The 24,500-nt window shown below is 42.8% G+C and overlaps 1 protein-coding gene across 1 annotated transcript; it reads right to left on the minus strand.

The window, feature by feature from the left end:
- MTHFD2 (methylenetetrahydrofolate dehydrogenase (NADP+ dependent) 2, methenyltetrahydrofolate cyclohydrolase) lies at positions 1-22,547 on the minus strand. The gene is made up of 8 exons (XM_055539585.1): positions 22,390-22,547; positions 12,751-12,935; positions 5,464-5,586; positions 4,901-5,053; positions 4,378-4,485; positions 3,167-3,259; positions 2,653-2,778; positions 1-1,224 (listed from the first exon to the last, which is right to left on the minus strand). The coding sequence occupies exons 1-8, from the start codon at positions 22,488-22,490 to the stop codon at positions 1,061-1,063; spliced, it is 1,053 nt and encodes a 350-aa protein (XP_055395560.1). The 5' UTR covers positions 22,491-22,547; the 3' UTR covers positions 1-1,060.
- Between the last annotated feature and the right edge of the window lie 1,953 nt (positions 22,548-24,500).

Here is a 24,500-nt window from a genome sequence, read left to right on the forward strand (position 1 = left end):
TCAAGTCAGAAGTGTTTTATTTAAAAAATCAAAATGATGCAAAAAAGTCCCTTAATAAAGTCTGATTAAATTCAGTATTAACTCTGTCAAAAATTGATCAAGGAAAGCCAACAGGTGCAGCAGAGAAAAGCTGCCAGCTGTTGACAGTTCTTTGGTGGAAAAGTAAGTTGCATACTTATATATAGCTGCCCTAATGATTATCAAGCCCAAGTTATGTTTTCCAAAAATAGGTTTCAAGATACACTAAAGAAACCATACAGACACTTCTAACAGTATAAAAATTTGACAGTGAAGTTTGAGGATATAGGAAAAGTCAAATATGACAACACACACGAATAATTTATAAAATAAGCCTTTCAATCCTAGAAAAGTAAAATGGGGAGACTCCAAGTGGTAATGAACATAAAACAAGGGCCAATAGCAAATGGGAAAACCCCAGACATCTTCCCAATGACTGAGTCACAAAATGATAGGGAGACTATCAACATGCAGTTTTCCTTCTTTATCATCAATACATATATAAATTAGGGTAAATTTTTTTCTACTCAATTACCATTTCTTTCTTCTTTAACTTTTCCCTAATTTTCTCTAGTAACATTTTTCCTTTGGTTTGACCAGTTGAACTCAAAAGGCTTGGAACCTAAAGTGAGTATCAACTCCTTATTGGAATAGCACTTGGGAAATGCAATCGTAGAAAAGCCAAGCCTGGGCAGCATTGGTGGTATAATGGTGAGCACAGCTGCCTTTCTAAAGAAGACAAATTTCAACTGAAGAGGCCTGACAAAGTTAAGCAGCCATTCTCAGGGGGACAGGGTCCTCCCTGTTAATCTCTAGGGTAATGTTTCTCTTGGTTGGATCACATGACCAGCACGACAGTGGCATGCTCCCTGGTAGGTTATCGCAGAGCTACGTGTGCAAAAACACACTCATTTAAGCTTACAATAAATACAAAGCATTATTTAAAGCCATGTAAGTAAAGAAAAAATACTGCATTTCTATTGACCTGGTTTTCCTCTTGAACTGGCTTGGAGTGCTGTTCATGACACAGAAGACACAATAGTTAATTACTTGCTACTCCAAGTTCCTTAGACTTCAGTACTTCCTGTTCTTCGAGCCTCAGCACTTTTTTTGCAGCAATAATGGTATTCTTCATCAGCATTGCCACAGTCATGGGACCAACACCCCCAGGGACTGGAGTGATGTAACCTGCTTTCTTCTTGACTCCTACACAGAGATAAGACAGGCAAACTCTTTAATTATGGCAAAGGAACTCTATGTACTTTAACATATCATGGAAGAAGCATTCAAAGAAAAAGCAATAATATACATAAGCATCTCAATAAACCTCAAACTCATTTTAAAAAAAAAATCACATCTACAATACCCAAGAACAAGGGCTTTTGAACATATTAACAAAGTAACACACATTTAGGGATTTCCCAGGCGATCCAGTAGTTGGAACTCTGAGCTTCCACTGCAGGGGGTACAGGTTTGATACCTGGTCAGGGAACTAAGGGCTTCCCCCGTGGCTCAGTGGTAAAGAATCTGCCTGCAATGCAGGCAACACAGGAGACTTGAGTTCAATCTCTGGGTCAGAAGATCCCCTGGAGGATGAAACAGCAACCCACTCTGGTGTTCCTGCCAGGAAAATCCCATGGAGAGAGGAGACGGGTGGGCTATAGTTTATGGGGTTGCAAAGAGTCAGACACAACTGAGCAACTGAGCACTCACAGGGAACAAAGATCCCACATGCTGTGCAGTGTGGCCAAGAAAAAAACCAATAATAAAATAACATGCATATAATAAGCAGAGTTGTTCAATGAATATACTTAAATAACCAGCCATACTTTTCCTCCATATTAAATCAGTTTAAAAAGAAACATCTCAGTAGTTAACTGTATGGAAGTGTAACTATAATAATAATAAGGATTACTTCAATTAAAACCTGCTTACAATATTTTCTTAATTTTATTCTATTTATTTAACTATACTGTTTGCCCAAAGCACCAAGCAAAGTAATTTTCTGGAAAGTAAAAAGAATTTTTTTAATCCAATCTAAAGGGAAAAATTACTTAGATACCTAGGCTTGGGTCTGACTGCTTGAGAAGAAATAGAAAGCTAGAAGTAGAATTATCAGCATAAAATTCAGATAAATTCAGAACTGAAAGGAGAAATCTATCAGGGAATTCCAAAATTTTAGTAATATGGCTTTTTCCTGGGCTTTTACTATTGCAAGTCTGAGATCTCTTCTGTCAGTATGAAAATGGGAAGTCTGTAATACTTTTTAGGAGACTCATTGGTTTAGAAAAATCACTTCATTAGATTTTCAGACTTATTAAAAGTCTTGTTTTCATTATAGAATAACCCTAAAGAGAAGAAAGAAATTTCCTGAAAACTTTATATTTGTTCTCCATAATTTGATGATACAAACACCTAAATTCTAGAATGACTATAATTTTTTAAAAGATTTCTCTTAATTATCATGGAAAGCATGATAATAATTGGTAATAATGATAATGATAATGGTAAAAATGATAATAAATGGTAATAATCAAGGTAATATAAGTTTAAAAGTTAAAGAAAAAGTAAATAGTCTGCCCTAATTGTCCAATAAAAGTAGTATTTATTGATTTTTATATTTTAAAAAGTTACCTTCAAAATCCACATCTCCAACCAACTTGGGTTTAGCAGTTATGGGATCTTGAATTCTATTTATTCCCACATCAATGACAGCTGCTCCTTCCTTGATCATATCTGCTGTGATCAGATTTGGAATACCTAAAAAAGGAGATAGGAATGATCAATTTAGTACTGAAAAGAATATTCCACCTGTAAGATTCTTATCAATTTCAAGACACCTGCAAGAATGAATTAGCTTGTTTTATAAAAACTGATAAAAACTCTTAACCAGGGAAACAATTAAACTTCATATAGTGAACAGAAATATTTTGAGGCTGTAGAAATAACATTTATCCATCAAATATATAATGGAAAGCCAGAAATCGGTATTCCAACCGCAACTCTCATCTTTGTAAGCAGCTTTGACATTATGGTCAAACCTAGGGGAATATAGAATAAAACGGCAGGGCAGCAGGCAAATTCGAAGATAAGAGGTCCACCTTCCTCCTCTGAGCAAGGTGCTTCCACCCCCTCCCTGTGCTCTCACCTGCAGCGGAGATCACAATATCTGCAAGAGCTGTGTGTTTCTTTAGCTCCTCCTTAGGAGTGTAGCGATGAGATATCGTGACAGTGGCATCGCCTATGAGTTAAGAAACAGACGTCTTGTTTCTGAATCAAAGCAGGAAGGGATTAGACCTCAACTAGGCAAACCATGCCAGACATTCAAGACCTCTGAAAAAATAACTGACAAATCTTACACCATACTTTCTGGGCAGCCAATCGTCATTAAAAAATAACAACAACAACTAATACTCAATTTCTTGTAACTTTTACCTGTTGGTCCTAGTTCTACCCTTTGGAGTCATATATCATTAGATTTATTCCTTATCCTTTTTAACAGTCTTTCTAAACAAAATGTCACTAGAATTACTCAAGGATTTTTCTTAAAAGTGTGCTGAAAGATATGTGGAAATATTTAGTTCTGATATATTTTATCTCTGATATAATCATGGATGGTCATATTATGATAATCATATAACTTTGATTTGAGAGTTTTTCTCAAATTAATAGAATTTGACATAATGGTGGCACATTACAGTCATATGAATTCAACCCTTCGCAATGGTCTAAGGTCTTTTTTTCCTATCAAATGGCACAGATCAGGATACTAATTTTGAATAAGTTATACTTCTTAACTCCAACTATCAAAGCCATAACTGAAAATTCTAATTGTCTGTAACCATGCTTCCACTCAAAACTCAAATTTCTGAGACATATCTACTTCTGAACTAGTTCCATACTGCTGCTGCTGCTGCTGCTAATTTGCTTCAGTCATGTCCGACTCTGTGTGACCCCATAGACAGCAGCCCACCAGGCTCCCCCATCCCTGGGATTCTCCAGGCAAGAACACTGGAGTGGGTTGCCATTTCCTTCTCCAATGCATGAAAGTGAAAAGTGAAAGTGAAGTCGCTCAGTCGTGCCTGACTCTTAGCGACCTCATGGACCGAAGCCTACCAGGCTCCTCTGTCCATGGGAGTTTCCAGGCAAGAGTACTGGAGTGGGGTGCCATACTAGTGAATATAAATTAACTCTCGAGTAACACTGAGTACATCTTCTTCCACCAAGATTACTCCCAAAGTACCTATTAACAAAATTATAACAAAGACAAATAAAGCTTAACAAACACTTCCAAGCATCCACAGGGCAGTCTCTCTCACAAGGGAGAGGAGGACACCCTCCTGAGAGCAATCTTCTTACCTCCGGGCCGTTCATGGGCCCCATCTGTGTGCAGCAACATTGCAATGGGCATGCCAACATTTTTTGACCTTCCGGCCACAACCACATTCTTCCCTAGGGTTGGAATGCCTACAAAAAATAAATATATTTGCATTTCACACAGTGCCAGATTATCTTAGAGCACCTAAGAAAAAGGAAGACTGACACCTTAGGATGTGACCCTAATTGTGATAATGAAGGAAACCACCAGCTCATTGACTCATCGGTCAACTGAACCATCACTTGCTACACATAGTGAAAGCTGAAGGGAAACAGAAGCTGCAAAACGTTATACGAATGCGCACCATCACCACTATCAAAGCTTCAGTTTCCTTCAGAGTTTCCTGGATGAAGCAGCAAAAACAGTTGCAGGCAATTGCTAAGGGAGTTAGGCTCTGGGGAGTAGGACTAGATGATCTGAGCGGGGGGGTTCCACTGTTTGTTCTGTAGGAATTTTTACCATTTCGTAAGTATATTTTGATAATACTGAGATGGAGATACCTACCAGTTCGCTTAATTATTTCCCACACACCCCATGGAGTAGCTGGTAACATGGAACACTGGTCCAAACACATTCGCCCTACATTAATTACATGAAAGCCATCAACATCTTTGTCTGGAGAAACAGCATTGCAGACCTTTCTCTCATCAATGTGCTCTGAAAAAGAAATCAGAGCAGTGGTCAAGTCACTGTTACATAGCACTGCTTGACTCCAGAGTACTCGGTTTGTGGTAAAAACCCATTCCCCTTCTATAACTCACCCCGCAATTTATTCATCTGTGCGTTAGGAACACACAGCAAGCAAAGCCAAATGCCAAGACCAAACCAGTGTCCTCTTGTCCTCCCCAAACCACTTCCCTCCACTGTCCTTTGTATTAAGACCTCAATACCAAGTCAGGGAGTAATTGGTATTCTGAGTAGGTCGGTCCCGTATCTAACAACATACTCACTCTCTTGAGTTTACCTCCCCTTTCTTTAAGACAAATACATATGAGGAGACAATTGTATAAACTAAACAAGCCTCTCCACGCCTCAGATCAGTTTCAATAGTGCTATGTAAATCTCACCTGGAAGAGGCAGCTGAACAAGGAGGCCGTCTACATTATCATCATTATTTAGTTTATTGATTAAATTCAACAGTTCTTCCTCTGAAATCGAAGCTGGTTTCAGAATGGTCTCACTGTTGATTCCTATAAGAAATTTTCAAGGTTAAAAAAAAAATAGACTATGGAAGATGGCGGAGTAGGAGAACACACAGTTCACGTCTCCTCACGCTGTGTCAGAGGTGCGTCGGAGAAGTTCTTCTGGAGCGCGTGCTGGGCACTGGCAGAGGGCCTTGGACACCTAGGGGGATGGGAGGAGTCCCAGCGCAATCTTTATTTCAGAAAGAAAAAAAATTTTTTTTTTCTTTTCTGTTTAGTGTCCTTCCCAGGTAGGGTGTGGGAAGGAAGCGGGGAACAGTGGAGGCAGGACAGAACCAGCACCCCTGGGGGAAGCTGGGGGAGAGGAATCAATCCCACACTCAGGGAAGCATCCTCACAGTGGGGGGTCAGCAGGGAAAGGCAAGGACCTTAGGGGGACCTCAGGATGGGAGGGGAATGCAGCAGCCAGTGTGTGGGGGCAGGATGGAGTGGAGCCTGTGCACACAGCCCATGCCGCAGCCCTTCACACCCCAGTCTGTGTGTCTCCTGGTGGGGAGGAGGGCTGGGTGCTGCAGAGTGGGATTTGGGGAGTGGATCCGGGGAGGGGACAGCAGTTGGTGGTAAGGGGATGGCCTGGGGTGTTGGTGGGAGGAGGGTCTTGGGCCACAATGGGAGCAAGGCACCATTGTTGAGTGGCACATGAAGGGTGGGGCCACCACGGCAGAACCTTTCCCGGCCCACCAACCCAGCTTCCTCGGGCAGTAATGGGAGCACACGCCTGCCCAGGAGGTGTGGCAGGCTCGCTCACCTCTCAAGCCACAGTCTCCCCAGTCTGCTCAGGCCCTGGCAAGCCTGCTGGGGTTCCAGCCTGAGCCCCACCTTCACAAGGCCTCCTCTGGCTGCTGGGGTCCCAGTGGACCCAAGCACCACCCCTGCTCAAAGCCTCCATGAGTCATGGGTCCAGGCAGGCAGAGGGCTGCCCACTTCCAAGGCTTCTTCCAGTTGCTCCAGCCCCTGTGGACATGCCCACGGAAGCCTATGCTCCAGTCAGCCTGTGCTGACACGTGTGCTCTGGGCCAGCTTCAAGAGCAGACCCTAGTGGAAGGAGCACACACAGAGCTTTTCTTTGAGTTTGTTTTTTTAATTTATTTTTTCTTTTCTGTTTAGCTTTCAGTTTCAGTTCAGTCACTCACTACTGTCTGACACTTTGTGACCCCATGGACTTCAGCACACCAGGCTTCCCTGTCCATCACCAACTCCCGGAGCTTGCTCAAACTCATGTCCATTGAGTCGGTGATGCCATCCAACCATCTCATCCTCTGTCATCGGCTTCTCCTCCTGCCTTCAATCTTTGCCAGCATCAGGGTCTTTTCCAATGAGTCAGTTCTTCGCATCAGGTGGCCAAAGTATTGGAGTTTCAGCTTCAACATCAGTCCTTCCAATGAATTCAGGACTGATTTTCTTTAGGATTGACTGGTTTGATCTTCTTGCAGTCCAAGGGACTTTCAAGAGCCTTCTCCAACACTACAGTTCAAAACCATCAATTCTTTGGTGTTCAGCTTTCTTTAAGGTCCAACTCTCACACCCATACATGACTACTGGAAAAACCATAGCTTTGACTAGACGGACCTTTGTCAGCAAAGTAATGTCTCTGCTTTTTAATATGCTGTCTAGGATTGTCAGTTTTCATTCCAATCCCAAAGAAAGGCAATGCCAAAGAATGCTCAAACTACCGCACAATTGCACTCATCTCACACGCTAGCAAAGTAATGCTCAAAATTCTCCAAGTCAGGCTTCAGCAATATGTGAACCATGAACTTCCTGATGTTCAAGCTGGTTTTAGAAAAGGCAGAGGAACCAGAGATCAAATTGCCAACATCCGCTGGATCATGGAAAAGCAAGAGAGTTCCAGAAAAACATCTACTTCTGCTTTATTGACTATGCCAAAGCCTTTGACTGTGTGGCTCACAATAAACTGTGGAAAATTCTGAAAGAGATGGGAATACCAGACCACCTGACCTGCCTCTTGAGAAATTTGTATGCAAGTCAGGAAGCAACAGTTAGAACTGGACATGGAACAATAGACTGGTTCCAAATAGGAAAAGGAGTATGTCAAGGCTGTATATTGTCACCCTGTTTATTTAACTTATATGCAGAGTACATCATGAGAAACGCTGGACTGGAAGAAACACAAACTGGAATCAAGGTTGCCAGAAGAAATATCAATAACCTCAGATATACAGATGACACCACCCTTACGGCAGAAAGTGAAGAGGAACTACAAAGCCTCTTGATGAAGGTGAAAGTCGAGAGTGAAAAAGTTGGCTTAAAGCTCAACTTTCAGAAAATGAAGATCATGGCATCCAGTCCCATCACTTCATGGGAAATAGATGGGGAAACAGTGGAAACAGTGTCAGACTTTATTTTTTGGGCTCCAAAATCACTACAGATGGTGATTGCAGCCATGAAATTAAAAGACGCTTACTCCTTGGAAGGAAAGTTATGACCAACCTAGATAGCATATTCAAAAGCAGAGACATTACTTTGCCAACAAAGGTTCGTCTAGTCAAGGCTATGGTTTTTCCAGTGGTCATGTATGGATGTGAGAGTTGGACTGTGAAGAAGGCTGAGCGCCGAAGAATTGATGCTTTTGAACTGTGGTGTTGGAGAAGACTCTTGAGAGTCCCTTGGACTACAAGGAGATCCAACCAGTCTATTCTGAAGGAGATCAGCCCTGGGATTTCTTTGGAGGGAATGATGCTGAAGCTGAAACTCCAATAATTTGGCCACCTCATGCGAAGAGTTGACTCATTGGAAAAGACTCTGATGCTGGGAGGGATTGGGGGCAAGAGGAGAAGGGGACAACAGAGGATGAGATGGCTGGATGGCATCACTGACTCGATGGACATGAGTCTGAGTGAACTCCGGGAGTTGGTGATGGACAGGGAGGCCTGGCGTGCTGTGGTTCATGGGGTCGCAAAGAGTCGGACACGACTGAGCGACTGAACTGATCTGAGGATTGTCATAGCTTTTCTTCCAAGAAGCAAGCATCTTTTAATTTCATGGTTGCAGTTACCATCCAGAGTGATTTTGGAGCCAAAGAAAATAAAGTCTGTCACTGTTTCCATTGTTTCCCTATCTATTTGCCATGAAGTGATGGGACCAGATGCCATGTTCTTACTTTTTTGAATGTTGACTTTTAAGCCAGCTTTTTCACTCTCCTCTTTCACTTTTCATTAAGAGGCTCTTCAGTTCCTCTTTGCTTTCCACCATAAGGGCGGTATCATTTGCATATCTGAGGTTATTGATATTTCTCCCAGCAATCTTGATTCCAGCTTGTGCTTCATCCAGTCTGGCATTTCACAAGATGTACTCTGCATATGAGTTAAATGACAATATACAGCCTTGGCATACTCCTTTCCCAACTTGGAAACAGTCACTTGTTCCATGTCTGGTTCTAACTGTTGCTTTTTGACCTGCATACAGATTTCTCAGGAGGCAAGTAAGGTGGTCTGTATAAAAGAGATAATGAATGAGAACCTACTATATAGCACAAGGCTTCCCTAGTGGTTCAGTGGTAAAGAATCCACCTGCCAATGCAGAAGATGTGGGTTTGACACCAGGGTAGGGAAGATCCCCTGGAGAAGAAAATGGCAACCCACTCCAGAATTCTTGACTTGGAAATTCCATGGAGAGAGGAGCCTGGTGTGTTACAGTCCACAGGGTTGCAAAGAGTCGGATACGACTTGGTGACTAAACAACAACAAGAACAGCTGTATAGCCCAGGGAACTCTACTTAATGCTCTGCGTGACCTAAATAGGAAGGAAATCCAAAAAAGAGAGGATATATGTATACATACGACAGCTTTACAAATAGCTGAGGAAAGAAGAGAAACAAAAAACAAGGGAGAAAGGGAAAGGTATACCAACTAAATGCAGAGTTCCAGAGAATAGCAAGGAGGGACAAGAAGGCCTTCTTCAATGAACAATGCAAAGAAACAGAGGAAAACAACAAAAGGGTAAGACTAGAGATCCCTTCAAGAAAACTAGAAATATCAAAGGAACATGTCATCCAAAGACGGCCACAATAAAGGACAGAAATGGTAAAGACCTAATAGAAGCAGGCGAGATCAAGAAGAGATAGAAAGAATACACTGAAGAATTGTACAATAAAGATCTTAACGACCCAGATAACCACGATGGTGTAGTCTCTCACTCAGAGCCAGATATCCTGGAATGTGAAGTCAAGTGGGCCTTAGGAAGCACTGCTGCCAATAAAACTAATAGAGGTGATGGAATTCCAGCAGAACTATTTAAAATCCTCAAAGATGATGCTATTAAAGTGCTGCACTCAATATGTCAGCAAATATGGAAAGCCCAGCAGTGGCCACCGACTGGAAAAGATCAATCATCTTCCCAAGAAGGGCAGTACTAAAGAATGTTCAAACCACTGGACAATTACACTCATCTCCCATGCTAGTAAGGTTATGCTCAAAATCTTCTAAGCTAGGCTTCAGCACTACATGAAGTGAGAACTTTCAGATGTTCAAGCTGGGTTTAGAAAAGGCAAAGGAACCAGAGATCAAACTGCCAACATACACTGGATCACAGAGAAAGCAGGGGGATTCCAGAAAAAATCTATCTCTGTTTCATTAACTATGCTAAAGCCTTTGACTGTGTAGATCATAACAAACTGTGAAACACTCTTAAATAGGAATACCAGAACATCTTACCTGCCTCCTGAGAAATCTGTACCCAGGTCAAGAAGCAACAGTTAGAACCAGACATGGAACAACTGACTGGTTCAGGATTGAGAAAGGAGTATGACAGGCTGTTTATTGTCACCCTGTTTATTTAACTTATACACAGAGTACATCATGCAAAATGCCAGGCTGGATGAAGCACAAGCTGGAATCAAGATTGCTGGGAGAAATATCAACAACCTCAGATACATGGATGATACCACTTAAATTGCAGAAAGCAGAGAGGAACTAAGGAGCCGCTTGATGAGGGTGAAGGAGGAGAGGAAAAAAGCCAGCTTAAAACTCAATATTAAAAAAACTAACATCATGGCATCCAGTCCCATCACTTCATGGCAAAGAGAAGGGGAGGAGATGGAAGCAGTGACAGATTTCCTCTTCTTGGGCTCTAAAATCACAGTGGATGCTGACTGCAGCCATGAAATTAAAAGACTAGTATTTTTTGGCAGGAAAGTTATGACAAACCTAGACAGTGTGTTAAAAAGCAAAGACATCCCTTTGCTGACAAAGGTCTGTATAGTCAAGGCTATGGTCTTTCCAATAGTCATGAAGAGATGTGAGAGCTGGAAAATAAAGAAGGCAGAGTGCCGAAGAACTGATGCCTTCAAAATGTGGTGCTGGAGAAGACTCAGAAGTCCCTTGGAAAACAAGGAAAAAAGACCAGTCAATCTTAAAGGAAATCAACCCTGAATACTCATTGGAAGGACTGATGCTGAAGCTCTAATAATTTGGCCACCTGACGCGAACAGCTGACTCATTGAAAAAGACCCTGATGCTGGAAAAGATTGAGGGCAGGAGGAGAAGAGGGCAAAAGAGGATGAGATGGTTGGATGGCATCACCGATTCAATGGACATGAAACTGGGCAAACTCTGGGAGATGGTGAGGGACAGGGAGGCCTGGAGTGCTGCAGTCCATGGAGTAGCAAAGAGTTGGACACGACTGGTGACTGAAGAACAATGACTGATTCACTTTGCTATAAGAAGAAAGAAACACAACACTGTAAAAAGAATTATACTCGAGTAAAAACTTCTAAAGAATTTTAGGCAAAAGTATTCGAAGAATAAAAGAATAAAATAAAATAGAGGCATTTATTGGGGCAAGGCTACACTGCCTGCCACGCTATCAGCAAGGCTTTTAATCATCACAACCACCCTGGTAGCTGGAAAGCTTGAACAGGCTCACAGAGGTAACCTTGTGAGAGGTAACTTCTCAAACAAAACACTAAAAGAGTACTAGCTTGGTACTTTCTATGTATTATTCTACATAATCTTCATTAACCTCATCTCATAGACAAGGCCCAGAGAAACTGAAATATAAGCCGGCTAGTGACAAAGCCAGTCTTTGCAGTTCCAAAGTCCATGTTCTTCCCGCTATACCATGCTACCTCCCATTCCAAAGTTTTAGAAAGCCATAGCTTACTGGTTTCTAGACGTTCTGAAGGTTTTACTTTTATAATTTTGTTTATAATTACTTTGGCCATGCTGGGTCTTTGTTACTGCGTGGGCTTTTCTCTAGTTGCGGTCAGCAGGGTCTGCTCTCCAGCTGCAGTGCGCAGGCTCATTGCAACAAGGCTTCCCTTGTGGAGCTCAACAGTTGTGAGGGGCATGGGCTTAGCAGATCCATGGCACATGGGCTCTTCCCAGATCAGGGACTGCACTTGTGTCTCCTGCATTAGCAGGTAGATTCTTTACCACTGAACTACTAGAGAAACCCTACAGGTTTTTCAATGAAGAGGGCAGGAGGCCTCAATCCTCAGTGATAAAGAACAGAGTATGCCAAGGGCTCACGGTGCAGCGGTCTCACAGCCCTTCAGAAGGGTGGGCACACAGTGCTCAGACCACTGACCCATAGAGAAGCAGGCAGGGGCACAGCTGAGCCTCCTCACCTCTGACCTGTGGCCACACAGTCTCCAGGACAGTGAGACCTGGAACCCAAACCTCCCATCACTCAGACCTGCTCCTTCTGCATCCAAACCCTCAACCACTGCTAAACTGTATGCTTTAATTGGCTTTGGAACCCATTGGTGGAGAAACCACAGCCTATTTCAAAGAAGCCAGAGTCATTTCCTGCAAATCCATGACTATATTCTAGGCCACATCACTGAGGTCTCCTCAACCACATGCTCAAATACTTTAGTCACAGACTCATTGCTCAAGGAAAGCAGATGTAAACGGTGTTCAAGGTCAATTATCAATGTTAGCCTGTAACAGAATTCAGATTACATTCCAGAAGACACCAAGAAACCAACCATATTCCTCCAGTCCTAGTCTATAAACCTCCTCCCCAACATACAGCCTGATTTCTTTCTGACAAATATTTGGATTCATTTGAACGCATTAGCCTCCTCTGTTTGGGTTTTCTAAGCAGAAAAAAGAAGTGTAAGTTACAATAGAGTTTGCCTCCGATTAAATCTCAATTTAACAGTAGTTGGGGTCTGAGAGTGACACGTACCCACACTGGCAGCTGCTCTGGTTTTGTTGAGGACATAGGACTGACTTGCAGGGTTCTCGCCAACCAGAACCACGCTCAGGTGTGGCCGCTTGTTGCCTGACGCCACCCACTCTTCCACCTCCTGCCGCACTTCCTGCTTGATCTGCTCAGCAAGTTTCCTTCCAGAAATGATAACAGCTTCATTTCTGCAGAAGGCAACAGAATCACAAAAACAAATGGCTTGAATTTTTGTAAAGAATAAATAAAGACTACGAAAGTGTCATTAAGTACCAAAAACTTTGGGTGGAAGGGGAGGAGGAAGTGGAAGAAGATGGTCAAAAGGCACAGTGGGCCCTTCTATTTATTGGTTCCCCATTCAAGGATTCACCAACCAATGGGTTGGAAATATTTGGAAGGAAATTCCAAAAAGCAAAACATGAATTTGCCCTGCAGCTAGTAACTATTTACATAGCATTCACATTGTATTTACAACTATCTACCCAGCATTTACATGGTATTTGGTATTATAAATAAATAATCTAGAGATGATTTAAAGTATATGGGAGGATAGGTTATATACAAATACCATGCCATTTTATATAAAGGACTTAGAGCATCTGGGAATTTTGGTATCCTTGGGGTTCCTGAAACAATCCTACTCATATACTGAAGGATAACTGTACAAACTTCTAGTTATAAGATTAACAAGCACTAGGGACATAATGTCGGAGAAGGCGATGGCACCCCACTCCAGTACTCTTGCCTGGAAAATCCCATGGATGGAGGAACCTGGAAGGCTGCAGTCCATGCAGTCGCTAAGAGTCGGATACAACTGAGCGACTTCACTTTCACGCACTGGAGAAGGAAATGGCAACCCACTCCAGTGTTCTTGCCTGGAGAATCCCAGGGACGGCAGAGCCGGTGGGCTGCCGTCTATGGGGTCGCACAGAGTCGGACACGACTGAAGTGACTTAGCAGCAGCAGCAGCAGCAGCAGGGACATAATGTACTATATACAGTGAAGACTTTAGTTAACATTGCTGTATAATATATAGAAAGCTTGCTAAAATAAGAGATCCTAAGAGTTCTCATCACAAGGAGAATTTTTATATTTTTATAACAATATCTATATGAGGGTTTCTCTGGTGACCAGTGGTTAAGAATCTGCCTTGCAATTCAGGGGACACAGGTTTAATCCCTGGCCCAGAAGATCCCACATGCCACAGGACAGCTGAGCCCATGGGCCACAAGAAGACAAAAGCCACCACAATGAGAAGCTGGAGCACAACTAGAGAGTAGCCTGGCTCACCAAAACTGGAGAAAGAATGCACACAGGAACAAAGACCCAGCACAGCCAAGGATGAAATAAATATTTTTTTAAAACATATATCTATATGAAATGATGAATTTTAACTAAACCTACTGTGGTAATCATTTCCCAATGTATGTAAATCACACCATCATGCAGTATACTTTAAACTTACACAGAGATGTATGTCAATTGTTGTTAAGTTGCTAAGTCATGTCCGGCTTTTCTGAGACCCTATGGACTGTAGCCCACCAGGCTCCTCTCTGTTCATGGGTTTTTCCTAGGCAGAATACTGGAGTGGGTTGCCATTTCCTTCTCCAGGGGATCTTCCTGACCCAGGGATCAAACATGCGTCTCCTGTATTGCAGGTGGATTCTTCATTACTGAGTTACTAAGGATGTGATGTATGTCAATTACTTCTGAATAAAACTGGAAAAAAAACTTTCCCAAACTAAAAGTTTAGATTAGACTACGTAGTTCCTAATCGAGGGACAACTAAAATCTGAAAGAGAGGCTCAAGTGGTAAATCTGTGTCCAGCTACATATTTAAGAAAATAAAATTGATTGAAATAATTACTACCATTAATCTAAACTTGGAGAATTTAAGTAACTGATAATTACTACTTGACAGAATGTCATGTCACTAGATGTCATGTTTAGCTCTTCTGAATCCAGAGTCTAGGTTCTTAATGCTATACCATCCTGCCTCCTGATGTCTGACAACTGTAGGAAAAAAAAAATGTCATTAACTTGCAATGTTTTATTTGATCTCTCACCGCTATGATGTTAGTTTGTTCTTATGCTTATATGCCATTTGTAGTTTATATTTTGCCTGTGTTAGCATCTAGTCATATGTTTTGAATCATTTCCCAGTTAGTGAATTGGCTTTTAATCTATATGTACTTTTAAATATTTAAATGATGTTATGCAGTTAAACCAATAAACACTATACTGGACAATACCTACTGCAAAATTTCAGGCTAAAATTGAAGAAAATCGGGAAAACCACTAGGCCATCCAGGTATGACCTAAATCAAACCCCTTATGATTATACAATGGAGGTGACAAATAGATTCAAGGGATTAGATCTGGTAGACAGAGTGCCTAAAGAACTATGGATGGAGGTTTAATGTTGTACAGGAGGCAGTGATCAACCATCCCAAAGAAAAAGAAATGCAAGAAGGCAAAGTGGCTGTCTGAGGAGGCTTTACAAATAGCTGAGGAAAGAAGAGAGGCAAAAAGCAAGGGAGAAAGGGAAAGATATACCCAACTGAATGCAGAGTTCCAGAGAACAGCAAAGAGAGCTAAGAAAGTCTTAAGTGAACAATGCAAAGAAACAGAGGAAATTAATAGAATAGGAAAGACTAGAGATCTATTCAAGAAAACTGGAGATATTAAGTGAACATTTCATGCAGGATGGAACGTACAAAGGACAGAAAGGGTAGGGGACTCAACAGAAGCAGAAGAGATTAAGAAGAGGTGGCACATATACACAGAAGAACTATACAAAAAAGGTCTTAATGACCTGGATAAACTGCTATGTTCAATATGTCAGCAAATTTGGAAAACTCAGGAGTGGCTACAGGACTGGAAAAATTAGTTTTCATTCCAATCTCAAAGAATGTTCAAACTACCACAAAATTGCACTCATTTCACATGCTAGCAAGGTAACTCTCAAAATCCTTCAAGCCAGGCTTCAGCAGTATGTGAACTGAGAACTTTCAGAGGTACACGCTGGATTTAGAAAAGGCAGAAGGACCAGAGACCAAATTGCCAACATTTGTTGGATCACAAGAAAGCAAGCAAATTCCAGAAAAACATCTATTTCTGCTTCATTGATTATGTACACTAAAGCCTTTGACTGTGTGGATCACTACAAACTGGAAAAGTCTTCAAGAGATGGGAATACCAGACCACCTGACTTGCCTCCTGAGAGATCTGTATGCAGGTCAAGAAGCAACAGTTAGAACCGGACATGGAACAACAGACTGGTTCCAAATCAGGAAAGGAGTATGTCAAGGCTGTATATTGTCACCCTGCTTCTTTAACTTACATGCAGGGTACATCATGAGAAATGCTGGGCTGGATGATGCACAAGCTGGAATCAAGATTGTTGGGAGAAATATCAACAACCTCAGATACGCAGATGACACCACCCTTATGGCAGAAAGCAAAGAAGAACTAAAGAGCCTCTTGATGAGGGTGAAAGAGAAGAGTGAAAAAGGTGGCTTAAAACTCAACATTCAAAAAACTAAGATCATGGCATCCAGCCCCATCACTGCATGACAAATAGAAGGGGGGAAGTGGAAACTGACAGATTTTATTTTCTTGGGCTCCAAAATCACTGCAGATGGTGACCGCAGCCATGAAATTAAAAGACACTTGCTCCTTGGAAGAAAAGCTATGATAAACCTAGACAGGATATTAAAAAGCAGAGATGTTACTTTGCCAACAAAGGTCTGTAGTCAAAGCTATGGTTTTTCCAGTAGTCGTTTACAGATGTAAAAGTTGGACCATAAAGAAGGCTGAGCGCCAAAGAACTGATGCTTTTGAATTGTGGTGCTGGAGAAGACTCTTGAGAGTCTCTTGGACTGCAAGGAGATCAAACCAGTCAATCCTAAGGGAAATCAACCCTGACAATTCACTGAAAGGACTGCTGCTTGAAGCTAAAGCTCTAATACTTTGGCCACTTAATGGGAAGAGCCGACTCATTGGAAAAGACCCTGATGCTGGGAAAGATTGAGGGCACAAGGAGAAGCGTGACAAGGAGAGGATGACACAGTTAGATGGCATCACTGACTCAATGGACATGAGTCTGAGCAAACTCCAGGAGATGGTGAAGGACAGGGAAGTCTGGCGTGCTGCAGTCCATGGGGTTGCAAAGAATCAGACACAACAACTCCTCTCCATAGTTCTTCCTCGAAAAGATTTTTCAGAAGGATAGAGATTGTGGACTTCCCTGGTGGTACAGTGGATAAGAATCCACCTTCCAATGCAGGGGACACAGGTTCAATCCCTGATCCAGGAAAATCCCACATACCTCAGGGCAGCTAAGCCCATGTGGCACAGCTGGGAAGCCATCGCTCTATGGCCTGTGCGCTGCCCCTACGAAGGAAGCCCGCACACCTAGAGCCTGTGCTCTGCAGCAAGAGAAGCCTGTGCACTGTAACGAAGAGTAACCCCCGCGTGCAGCAGCTAGAGAAAGCCATCACACAGCAAGGAAGACCCGGCACAACCAAAAATTAATCAGTTATTTATTTTAAAAAAGAATCGGGATTGGAAGGGGGACCAGGGCGAATCCATCTCATAGATGGCAGTGTGCTCTACCACAAGACCTCAGTACCCCATCCACAGCTGACACACCAGGAGTGAGTATCTGATGCCCAGAACAACAATTTCTAGGCTGGCCTGCAGTCTAGTTGGTGCAAAAGCTTATGCATCAGGAGTAGTGGTAGGGAACTAGATCAGAAAGAGCCTCTCTCTAATCTACATTCACATACTAGAATCACAGGGATGAGAAACTGCTTGTTAGGGGACAGACAATGAGACAACTCAGATCTAGAAGAACCTGTAGTCCCTCAAATATGTTCAAATCTCTGAAAGCCTATCTCTCCCTAATAACAACTGATTATGCAGCTCTTCCTGGGTTCCAATGTGGAAGATTCCTGGCTTTCTTATTTCCACATATATCCATACAGTAAAGTTCACATTACTTCAAATAGAACAAGAAGTGTACCTTACGAAAAAGGACCCCCACTGAAAACAAGATTTTCCCTTCAGATTTTTGTCCCCAATGTCATAAGGAATGCTACAACTCAACAATAATTAAGAACATGATTCTTTGAAACATCAAAACAATCTATTTCCCCTTATAGCGCATATTTTTTTTTTAACAGCACATATTTAACACTCAGGGATGACATCAAGGTACTGGATATTCTGTATGGTCAGATATAATTAATTCGCCAGGCCACTGTTAAATAAAAGGTTAAAGCTCTAACAGTCTAAGTCTTCAATGCCTGCTTTTAAGTTGCATTGTGATTAAATACCTACTTTAAACCAAGTCTCAGTGTCTTAGATGTAATGCAGTAATTTTATATCTAAACCTTATATTAATCTGTATTTCCATCTTTTGAGATAGTAAGATGATATCAACGGACTTCCCTGGTGGTCCTGTGGCTAAGAGGACCCCACACTCCCAGTGCAGGGGCCCCGGGTTCAATCCCTGGTCAGGGAACTAGATCCCACATGCCACAACTAAGAGTTTGCGTGCCACAAGTAAGATCCCATATGCAGCAACTAAGACCTGGAAAGTGAATAAATTATTTAAATAAATAAACATTTTTAAAAAATACCACAATTTTATAGCAAACCAAATGCTTTTACCTAGATTTCACTTGATGATACTAGTATAGTGTAAAATATATAACAGCATTTCATATATATTCATGGTAATATTAAGGAAATTAAGGAAAACACATTAATATTTACAAATCCATTTCAGATTTAGGGTTGAAGCAAACTTCTTCAAAAGGGCTTTGCTGATACAAGTACCCCTGGCAACATTCTTGATCTATGATAATATCGAAAATACCTGTCCTGGGACAGAAATAGAGTGAAAGATTAGTTTAAAAGGGCTTAGGACAGTAATTTATATTGAATGAAATAAGATATAAAGTGCTAGGCATATATATTAACTAAAAATTAATTTCTAACTCTCTTCTGTTTTTAGATTTACAGAGACACATCTTTAACAATACAATAGAACTGAACTGAACAGAACTGAAGGATCTATAAAAATATTGAGTGAAGTTAGATTTCACTTCACTAAAAAGTTCTTTTTGAAAGCAGTAAACTTAAGAGAAAATGGTAGCAGCACATTTGGACTAAGCATGATACAATAAAGCTAAGGACACAGGGTCCTGGGAGAAACCAGTGTTCCAAATTTCAGAGGCAAGTTCTGGATGTTATGCCAAATGCTTTAAAAAAAAAAAAAGAGTCAAACAGTAACAAGAACCAAAACAAAGCCACAATGCAATAAGTATTGTTTATAATATAATTATTTTAGCCCTCCTCCTTGGACCACAACTCTGCCAAATGTGAAACACAGTCCTATGAGGACCTCATTACCTAATTTCCCAACTTTTTAACTTTTTTTGCTAAAGGGCACGTAAAGTTACTGCTGCTGCTGCTGCTGCTAAGTTTCTTCAGTCGTGTCCGACCTTGTGCGACCCCACAGACAGCAGCCCACCAGGCTCCTCCGTCCCTGGCATTCTCCAGGCAAGAACACTGGAGTGGGTTGCCATTTCCTTCTCCAATGCATGAAAGTGAAAAGTGAAAGTGAAGTAGCTCAGTCGTGCCTGACTCTCAGCGACCGCATGGACTGCAGCCTACCAGGCTCCTCCAGCCATGGGATTTTCCAGGCAAAAGTACTAGAGTGGGGTGCCATTGCCTTCCCCGAAAGTTACTGCTACCCCAGAATAAATGGAAATGGAGACTGAATTAGTCCCACAGGGAATCCAAAATGTATTAACCATATTGCTGCTGCTAAGTCACTTCAGTCGTGTCCAACTCTGTGCGACCCCATAGACGGCAGCCCACCAGGCTCCCCCGTCCCTGGGATTCTCCAGGCAAGAACACTGGAGTGGGTTGCCATTTCCTTCTCCAATGCATGAAAGTGAAAAGTGAAAGTGAAGTCGCTCAGTCATGTCCGACCCTCAGCGACCCCATGGACTACAGCCTTCCAGGCTCCTCCATCCATGGGATTTTCCAGGCAAGAGTACTGGAGTGGGGTGCCATTGCCTTCTCCAGAAACAGGACTATGCTGCTGCTGCTAAGTCACTTCAGTCATGTCCGACTCTGTGCGACCCCATAGACGGCAGCCCACCAGGCTCCCCAGTCCCTGGGATTCTCCAGGCAAGAACACTGGAATGGGTTGCCATTTCCTTCTCCATTAACCATATTAGCTAACACTTATTTAGAAGTGCTTGACTAGAAAGGACTGAAGGACTGTCCAAATAAAATTAGAAACCAAAATCCGTCAGTAGCATCTTCACTTTCCTAATTTAATAGATTATAGTACTAGATTTTCCATGAAAAATTAGTATCAGATATAATTTACAATTCATGATCATGACTTATTTTGGAAAGAGTTCTGTTATCTACTAATTAGTCAGTGATGAGTAAACAAAGACACAAAGGGAGATGGAACTCTACATTTATTAAACACTAAACATTTTAGTTAGAGTTTTATATACATTACTCTCAGCTACTTGGGACTATTATAATAAGCCCATTATATAGAACAAGAAACTGAAACAGTAGTAACAAAATTCAAACACAAATTTCTGCCTCCAAAGTTCTTTTCTTTTTTTTCTATACCCCATGGTCTACAATACTATCTAACCATGAAATCTCTCACACTACCCCCACCCATCCACCCAAAGGAACACATGCAGACCTGTATTTTTAAAAAGACGTTTTAATTTTACCAACTAGCAGTAATCAAAGCAATACATCAGAACCCTGAATACTAAATATACTTACTTCCTTCAGAGATGTGGAAACCTATTCATCCAGAAAAGTGAAAGGAGGACACTGGTTACTAGACAGTGTGAGCAAACTGTTCCAGTTCTTTAGATTACAAATTAGAAGCTCCTTATAAATCTCTTTTCAATCATGGAACTGCATATGGCCAGAACTCAGGAAGGGAGGAAGAGGGAGGAGAACGGAGAATAATAAAACATGGCGCTGGAAAGGCAGATCAGGGTCAGACTAAGAAAATCCTTGAATGTCTCCCCAGAAATCTTCCAACAATCGATTAGAGACTTCCCTGATGGTCCAGTGGCTAGAACTCGGACCTCCCACTGCAGGGGGTCAGTTCCATCCCTAGTCAGGGAACTAGATCCCACTTGCCGCAACTAAGACCCAGTACAGCCAAATAAATTAATATTTTTATGTTAATTAATTAATTTTTGGTTGTGCTGGGTCTTCGTTGTTGCCTGAGGGCTTTCTCTGGTTGCGGCAAGTGGGGGCTACTCTTTCTTGCCAAGCGCAGGCTTCTCATTGTGGTGGCTTTTCTTGTGGCCCCGGGAGCACAGGTGGCCAGGGAGCACAGGCTCTAGGGCTAGCGGGCTTCAGTAATTGCAACTGGCAGGCTTAGTATTTGTGGCACATGGGCTCAGTTGCTCCACCGCATGCGGAATCTTCCCCGACCAGGGATCCAACCTGTGTTCCTTCATTGGCAGGTGGATTCTTATCCACTGTACCACCAGGGAAGTCTCAAATATTTTTTTTAATGCATTAATCCCCATTCTGTGCTCCAACAGCACCTTGGAAAACATCTCTAATAGCATTTTTACAGATTGGAAATTACACACTGTTCTGCCCCTTGACAGGTAGGGAAGTTCCACTAAAGAAAGAATAATTTTTTACCATCTCTGAATAATGCACAGCCTAGCACAGTACCTGGATAAAGGGGCTGCTGTTACAAATAAGCTCTAAAGACTGAAAGGAAAGAGGGTGCATAGATTTAGGGAACTGAAATCACAGCTCTCCCTCCCCCCAAAACTCATCAATCTATGTTTAGAATGGGAATTTGTGGTCAGAAAGATCATGAAATATTTATAACCTCCCTAAGAAAACTCAAACAGAGCTTTCCCTCTTCTCTTCCCGGGTGTTCACCACCTCAGTTTACTTGATCTGGCACTGACCAACTCCGGGAGGGCTGCAGTCAAAATCCCGGTGACCACTGCACATTTATTATTCTCTCGGGAGGGAAAGGAACAGCTTGTAGAGCAGCACGAGCCACATCCACAACCTGGAGGAAGTGCTGGTACCGGGTGAGCAAAGCTTGTGGGGTATTTCATCAGACTGTTCTAACCCTCTCCGCCACTAGGGTTCCGGGAAGGGGCGGGTCGCTAGAGGCTGTTCACTTAACAACTCTTACTCGCGCTCGCCAAAACGTCACGGCTTTCCAGCTCTCGGTTTCACGGCCAAGGTCGGTCCTGGCCGGTGACTTCTATATGCTGCGTCCCAGAGCCTGCCTGCACCTCTGCTCCACACCGTGGGCCCCGTCCCACCGGCGGACTGGCCTCGAGACAGGGCAACGCCCGGAGCTTTGCCGGAGACCGGCTTCTTCCCGAAAGGCGGGCTCCCGGGCTCAGCCCACACGCCGAGCGAGAGCCCTAGCGGTACGCTGAGGCCACGCGGGGCTGCCGCGTCGCCCCGCCACACCCCTCTCTGTGGCCATCACCGCCCGGGACCGAGATGCTTCAGAAAGGCGTCCTTAGGCGAGCCGGCGCTCAGCTCCCCTCGGTTTTCCGCGCTGACCCAGCCCGCCGACCCTCTTACCGCACTGCCGAGAGGTGGAAAGGGCATTGATGGAGGCGGCCACTCTGCGCGGACCGGAGCAGTCGGGTGACCAAAGAGGTTATAAAGGAGGCTGCAGCCATCGTCAGCTCGGGGAAAGATGCGCGCGCTGGCCGCACGGTTATACCGCTGCAGCGTGGCAGGCCTCGCCTCCTGCTGGCACCCATTGGTCCCTGCGCTCTCCACTTGCAGTCTGTTGGGCCGCTGAAGGAGCCAATCGTTGTCTTCCTTTACCTTGGAGAATCCCCTGCGTGACTCTGAAGACTGGAGAGCTTGCCTAGACTGGCTGAGCCAGCCAAGCCCCTGCCAAACCGTTGTCAGGGAAGCCCGGGCAAGTCATTCATTCATTGAGCAAATATCTTGAGTGCCTACTGTGTGCCAGACGCAGTTAAGAGTGGATAAAAAGATAGGAAGATGGAATAGCAGCTAGTATATGTAGAAGAAAGGTGCAGTTAGAAAACAACTATTTGGCAAAATCATAGTAAAAATTGAGACTCATCAATGAATATCAAAACAACTGATTGAAGTTGGATGAGGAACAAATGATTTACATATAGTTTTGCTAGATCTTCCAAACAAAAATACAAGATGCCCAATTAAACTTGAGAGGATGAGTCATACTTTACTTTCATCTGGCGACTTCCCTGGTGGTACACTGGTTAAGAGTCTGCCGTCCCTGCAGGGTACCAGGGTTCCATCCCTGGTCCAGGAACTAAGACCCCATGTATGGCAGGACAACTAAGTTCGTGCAGAGCAACTGCAGAAGCCTGCCAACTCTGCAAGAAGAGAAGCCAACGCAATTAGAGAGTAACCCCCAGCCCACCTCAACAAGAGAAAGCCCTTGCCTAGCAACAAAGACCCAGCAGAGTAAAACAAAAACAAAAACACTATTTATCTGTTATCGGAAATTCAGATTAAACTGGGCTTCCTGTATTTTATCTGTCTGGCAGCCTTATTTGCATAGTCTCAAAGTATCTCTCCCACAAAGTATTTTTATTAATAGCAAACGGGGGAAATGGCACATTTACAGTGGAGAAACCTGACAGTCATTACCTTAAACAAGTGATCAAAATTAACACCACCAGTAACAGGACAAGCATACATTATATGCCCTCAGATATGATGCATTGAGGAGGACACATCACTTTATAAGTCATAGCCAGCCTGAATATTGAATCGAATGATTTTCTTAAGCCATTGAATTCCCTAAACTCATTACAGATTTCTTATTTACACATATAGAGGAGAGATCATAGACCTGGAATGTTAAAACAGTCCAGGAAAAAGCCACAGTCCTGAAATTTTGGAAGGTATTCGTAAATCTAAACCCAAGAATGTATCAGACAAGTCAAAACTGAGAGAGGTTCTACAAGAAAAGGACCTTGCACTCTTCAAAAACGTCAAAGTCATGAAAGACAAAGGATGAGGTGCTTTTCTAGATCAAATGACCCTGAGCATGATAATTAAAGGTAACACCTGATTCCAGCCCCACCCCACCCCCACAGTTACTTTTCTTTTTCCTTCATTCTTCTTTTTCTCTCTTTTTTTTTTCCTCTAAAGAACATAGCAAACTCTGGGAGATGGTGAAGGATAGGGAAGGCTGCCATGCTGCAGTCCATGGAGTCTCAAAGAGTCAGACACAACTGAGCAACTGAACAATAACCTCGATATTCCATGTTCCAGGGTCTACTAAGGCTTCTACTTTAGCTTCAGATTTTCTTCCTTTCCACTTTCTGTTAGAATCATTAGATGATGAGGGTGGTTCTCTCGCCCATGGAGAAACAGAGTGACTCCTAACTTAGTTAATAAACCTCTTCCCTTTAAAGGGTTGGGACAATCAGGCACAAACAGCAAGGAATGTAGAAACCATTGGCCACTGATGTTGCACACAAGGCATTCCAGGAAAGTGCACCCCTGCCTCTTCCCTGACACCCCTTCACTCCTTATGATTGCTAAGGTTTCCAATTCTTCAGGTTAAGACTGAAAATGTTGCACTGTTACAGGAAAGGGAATCCTTTCTAGGGCCCCTGTGTGGGCTCTTATCGAATACTCAGAAATTGTCTAAGGAGACACATGTACTGACAAAGCAAGAG

The sequence above is a fragment of the Bubalus kerabau genome, chromosome 11 (assembly GCF_029407905.1).
Source record: "Bubalus kerabau isolate K-KA32 ecotype Philippines breed swamp buffalo chromosome 11, PCC_UOA_SB_1v2, whole genome shotgun sequence".
Classification (NCBI taxonomy): Eukaryota; Metazoa; Chordata; class Mammalia; order Artiodactyla; family Bovidae; genus Bubalus; species Bubalus kerabau.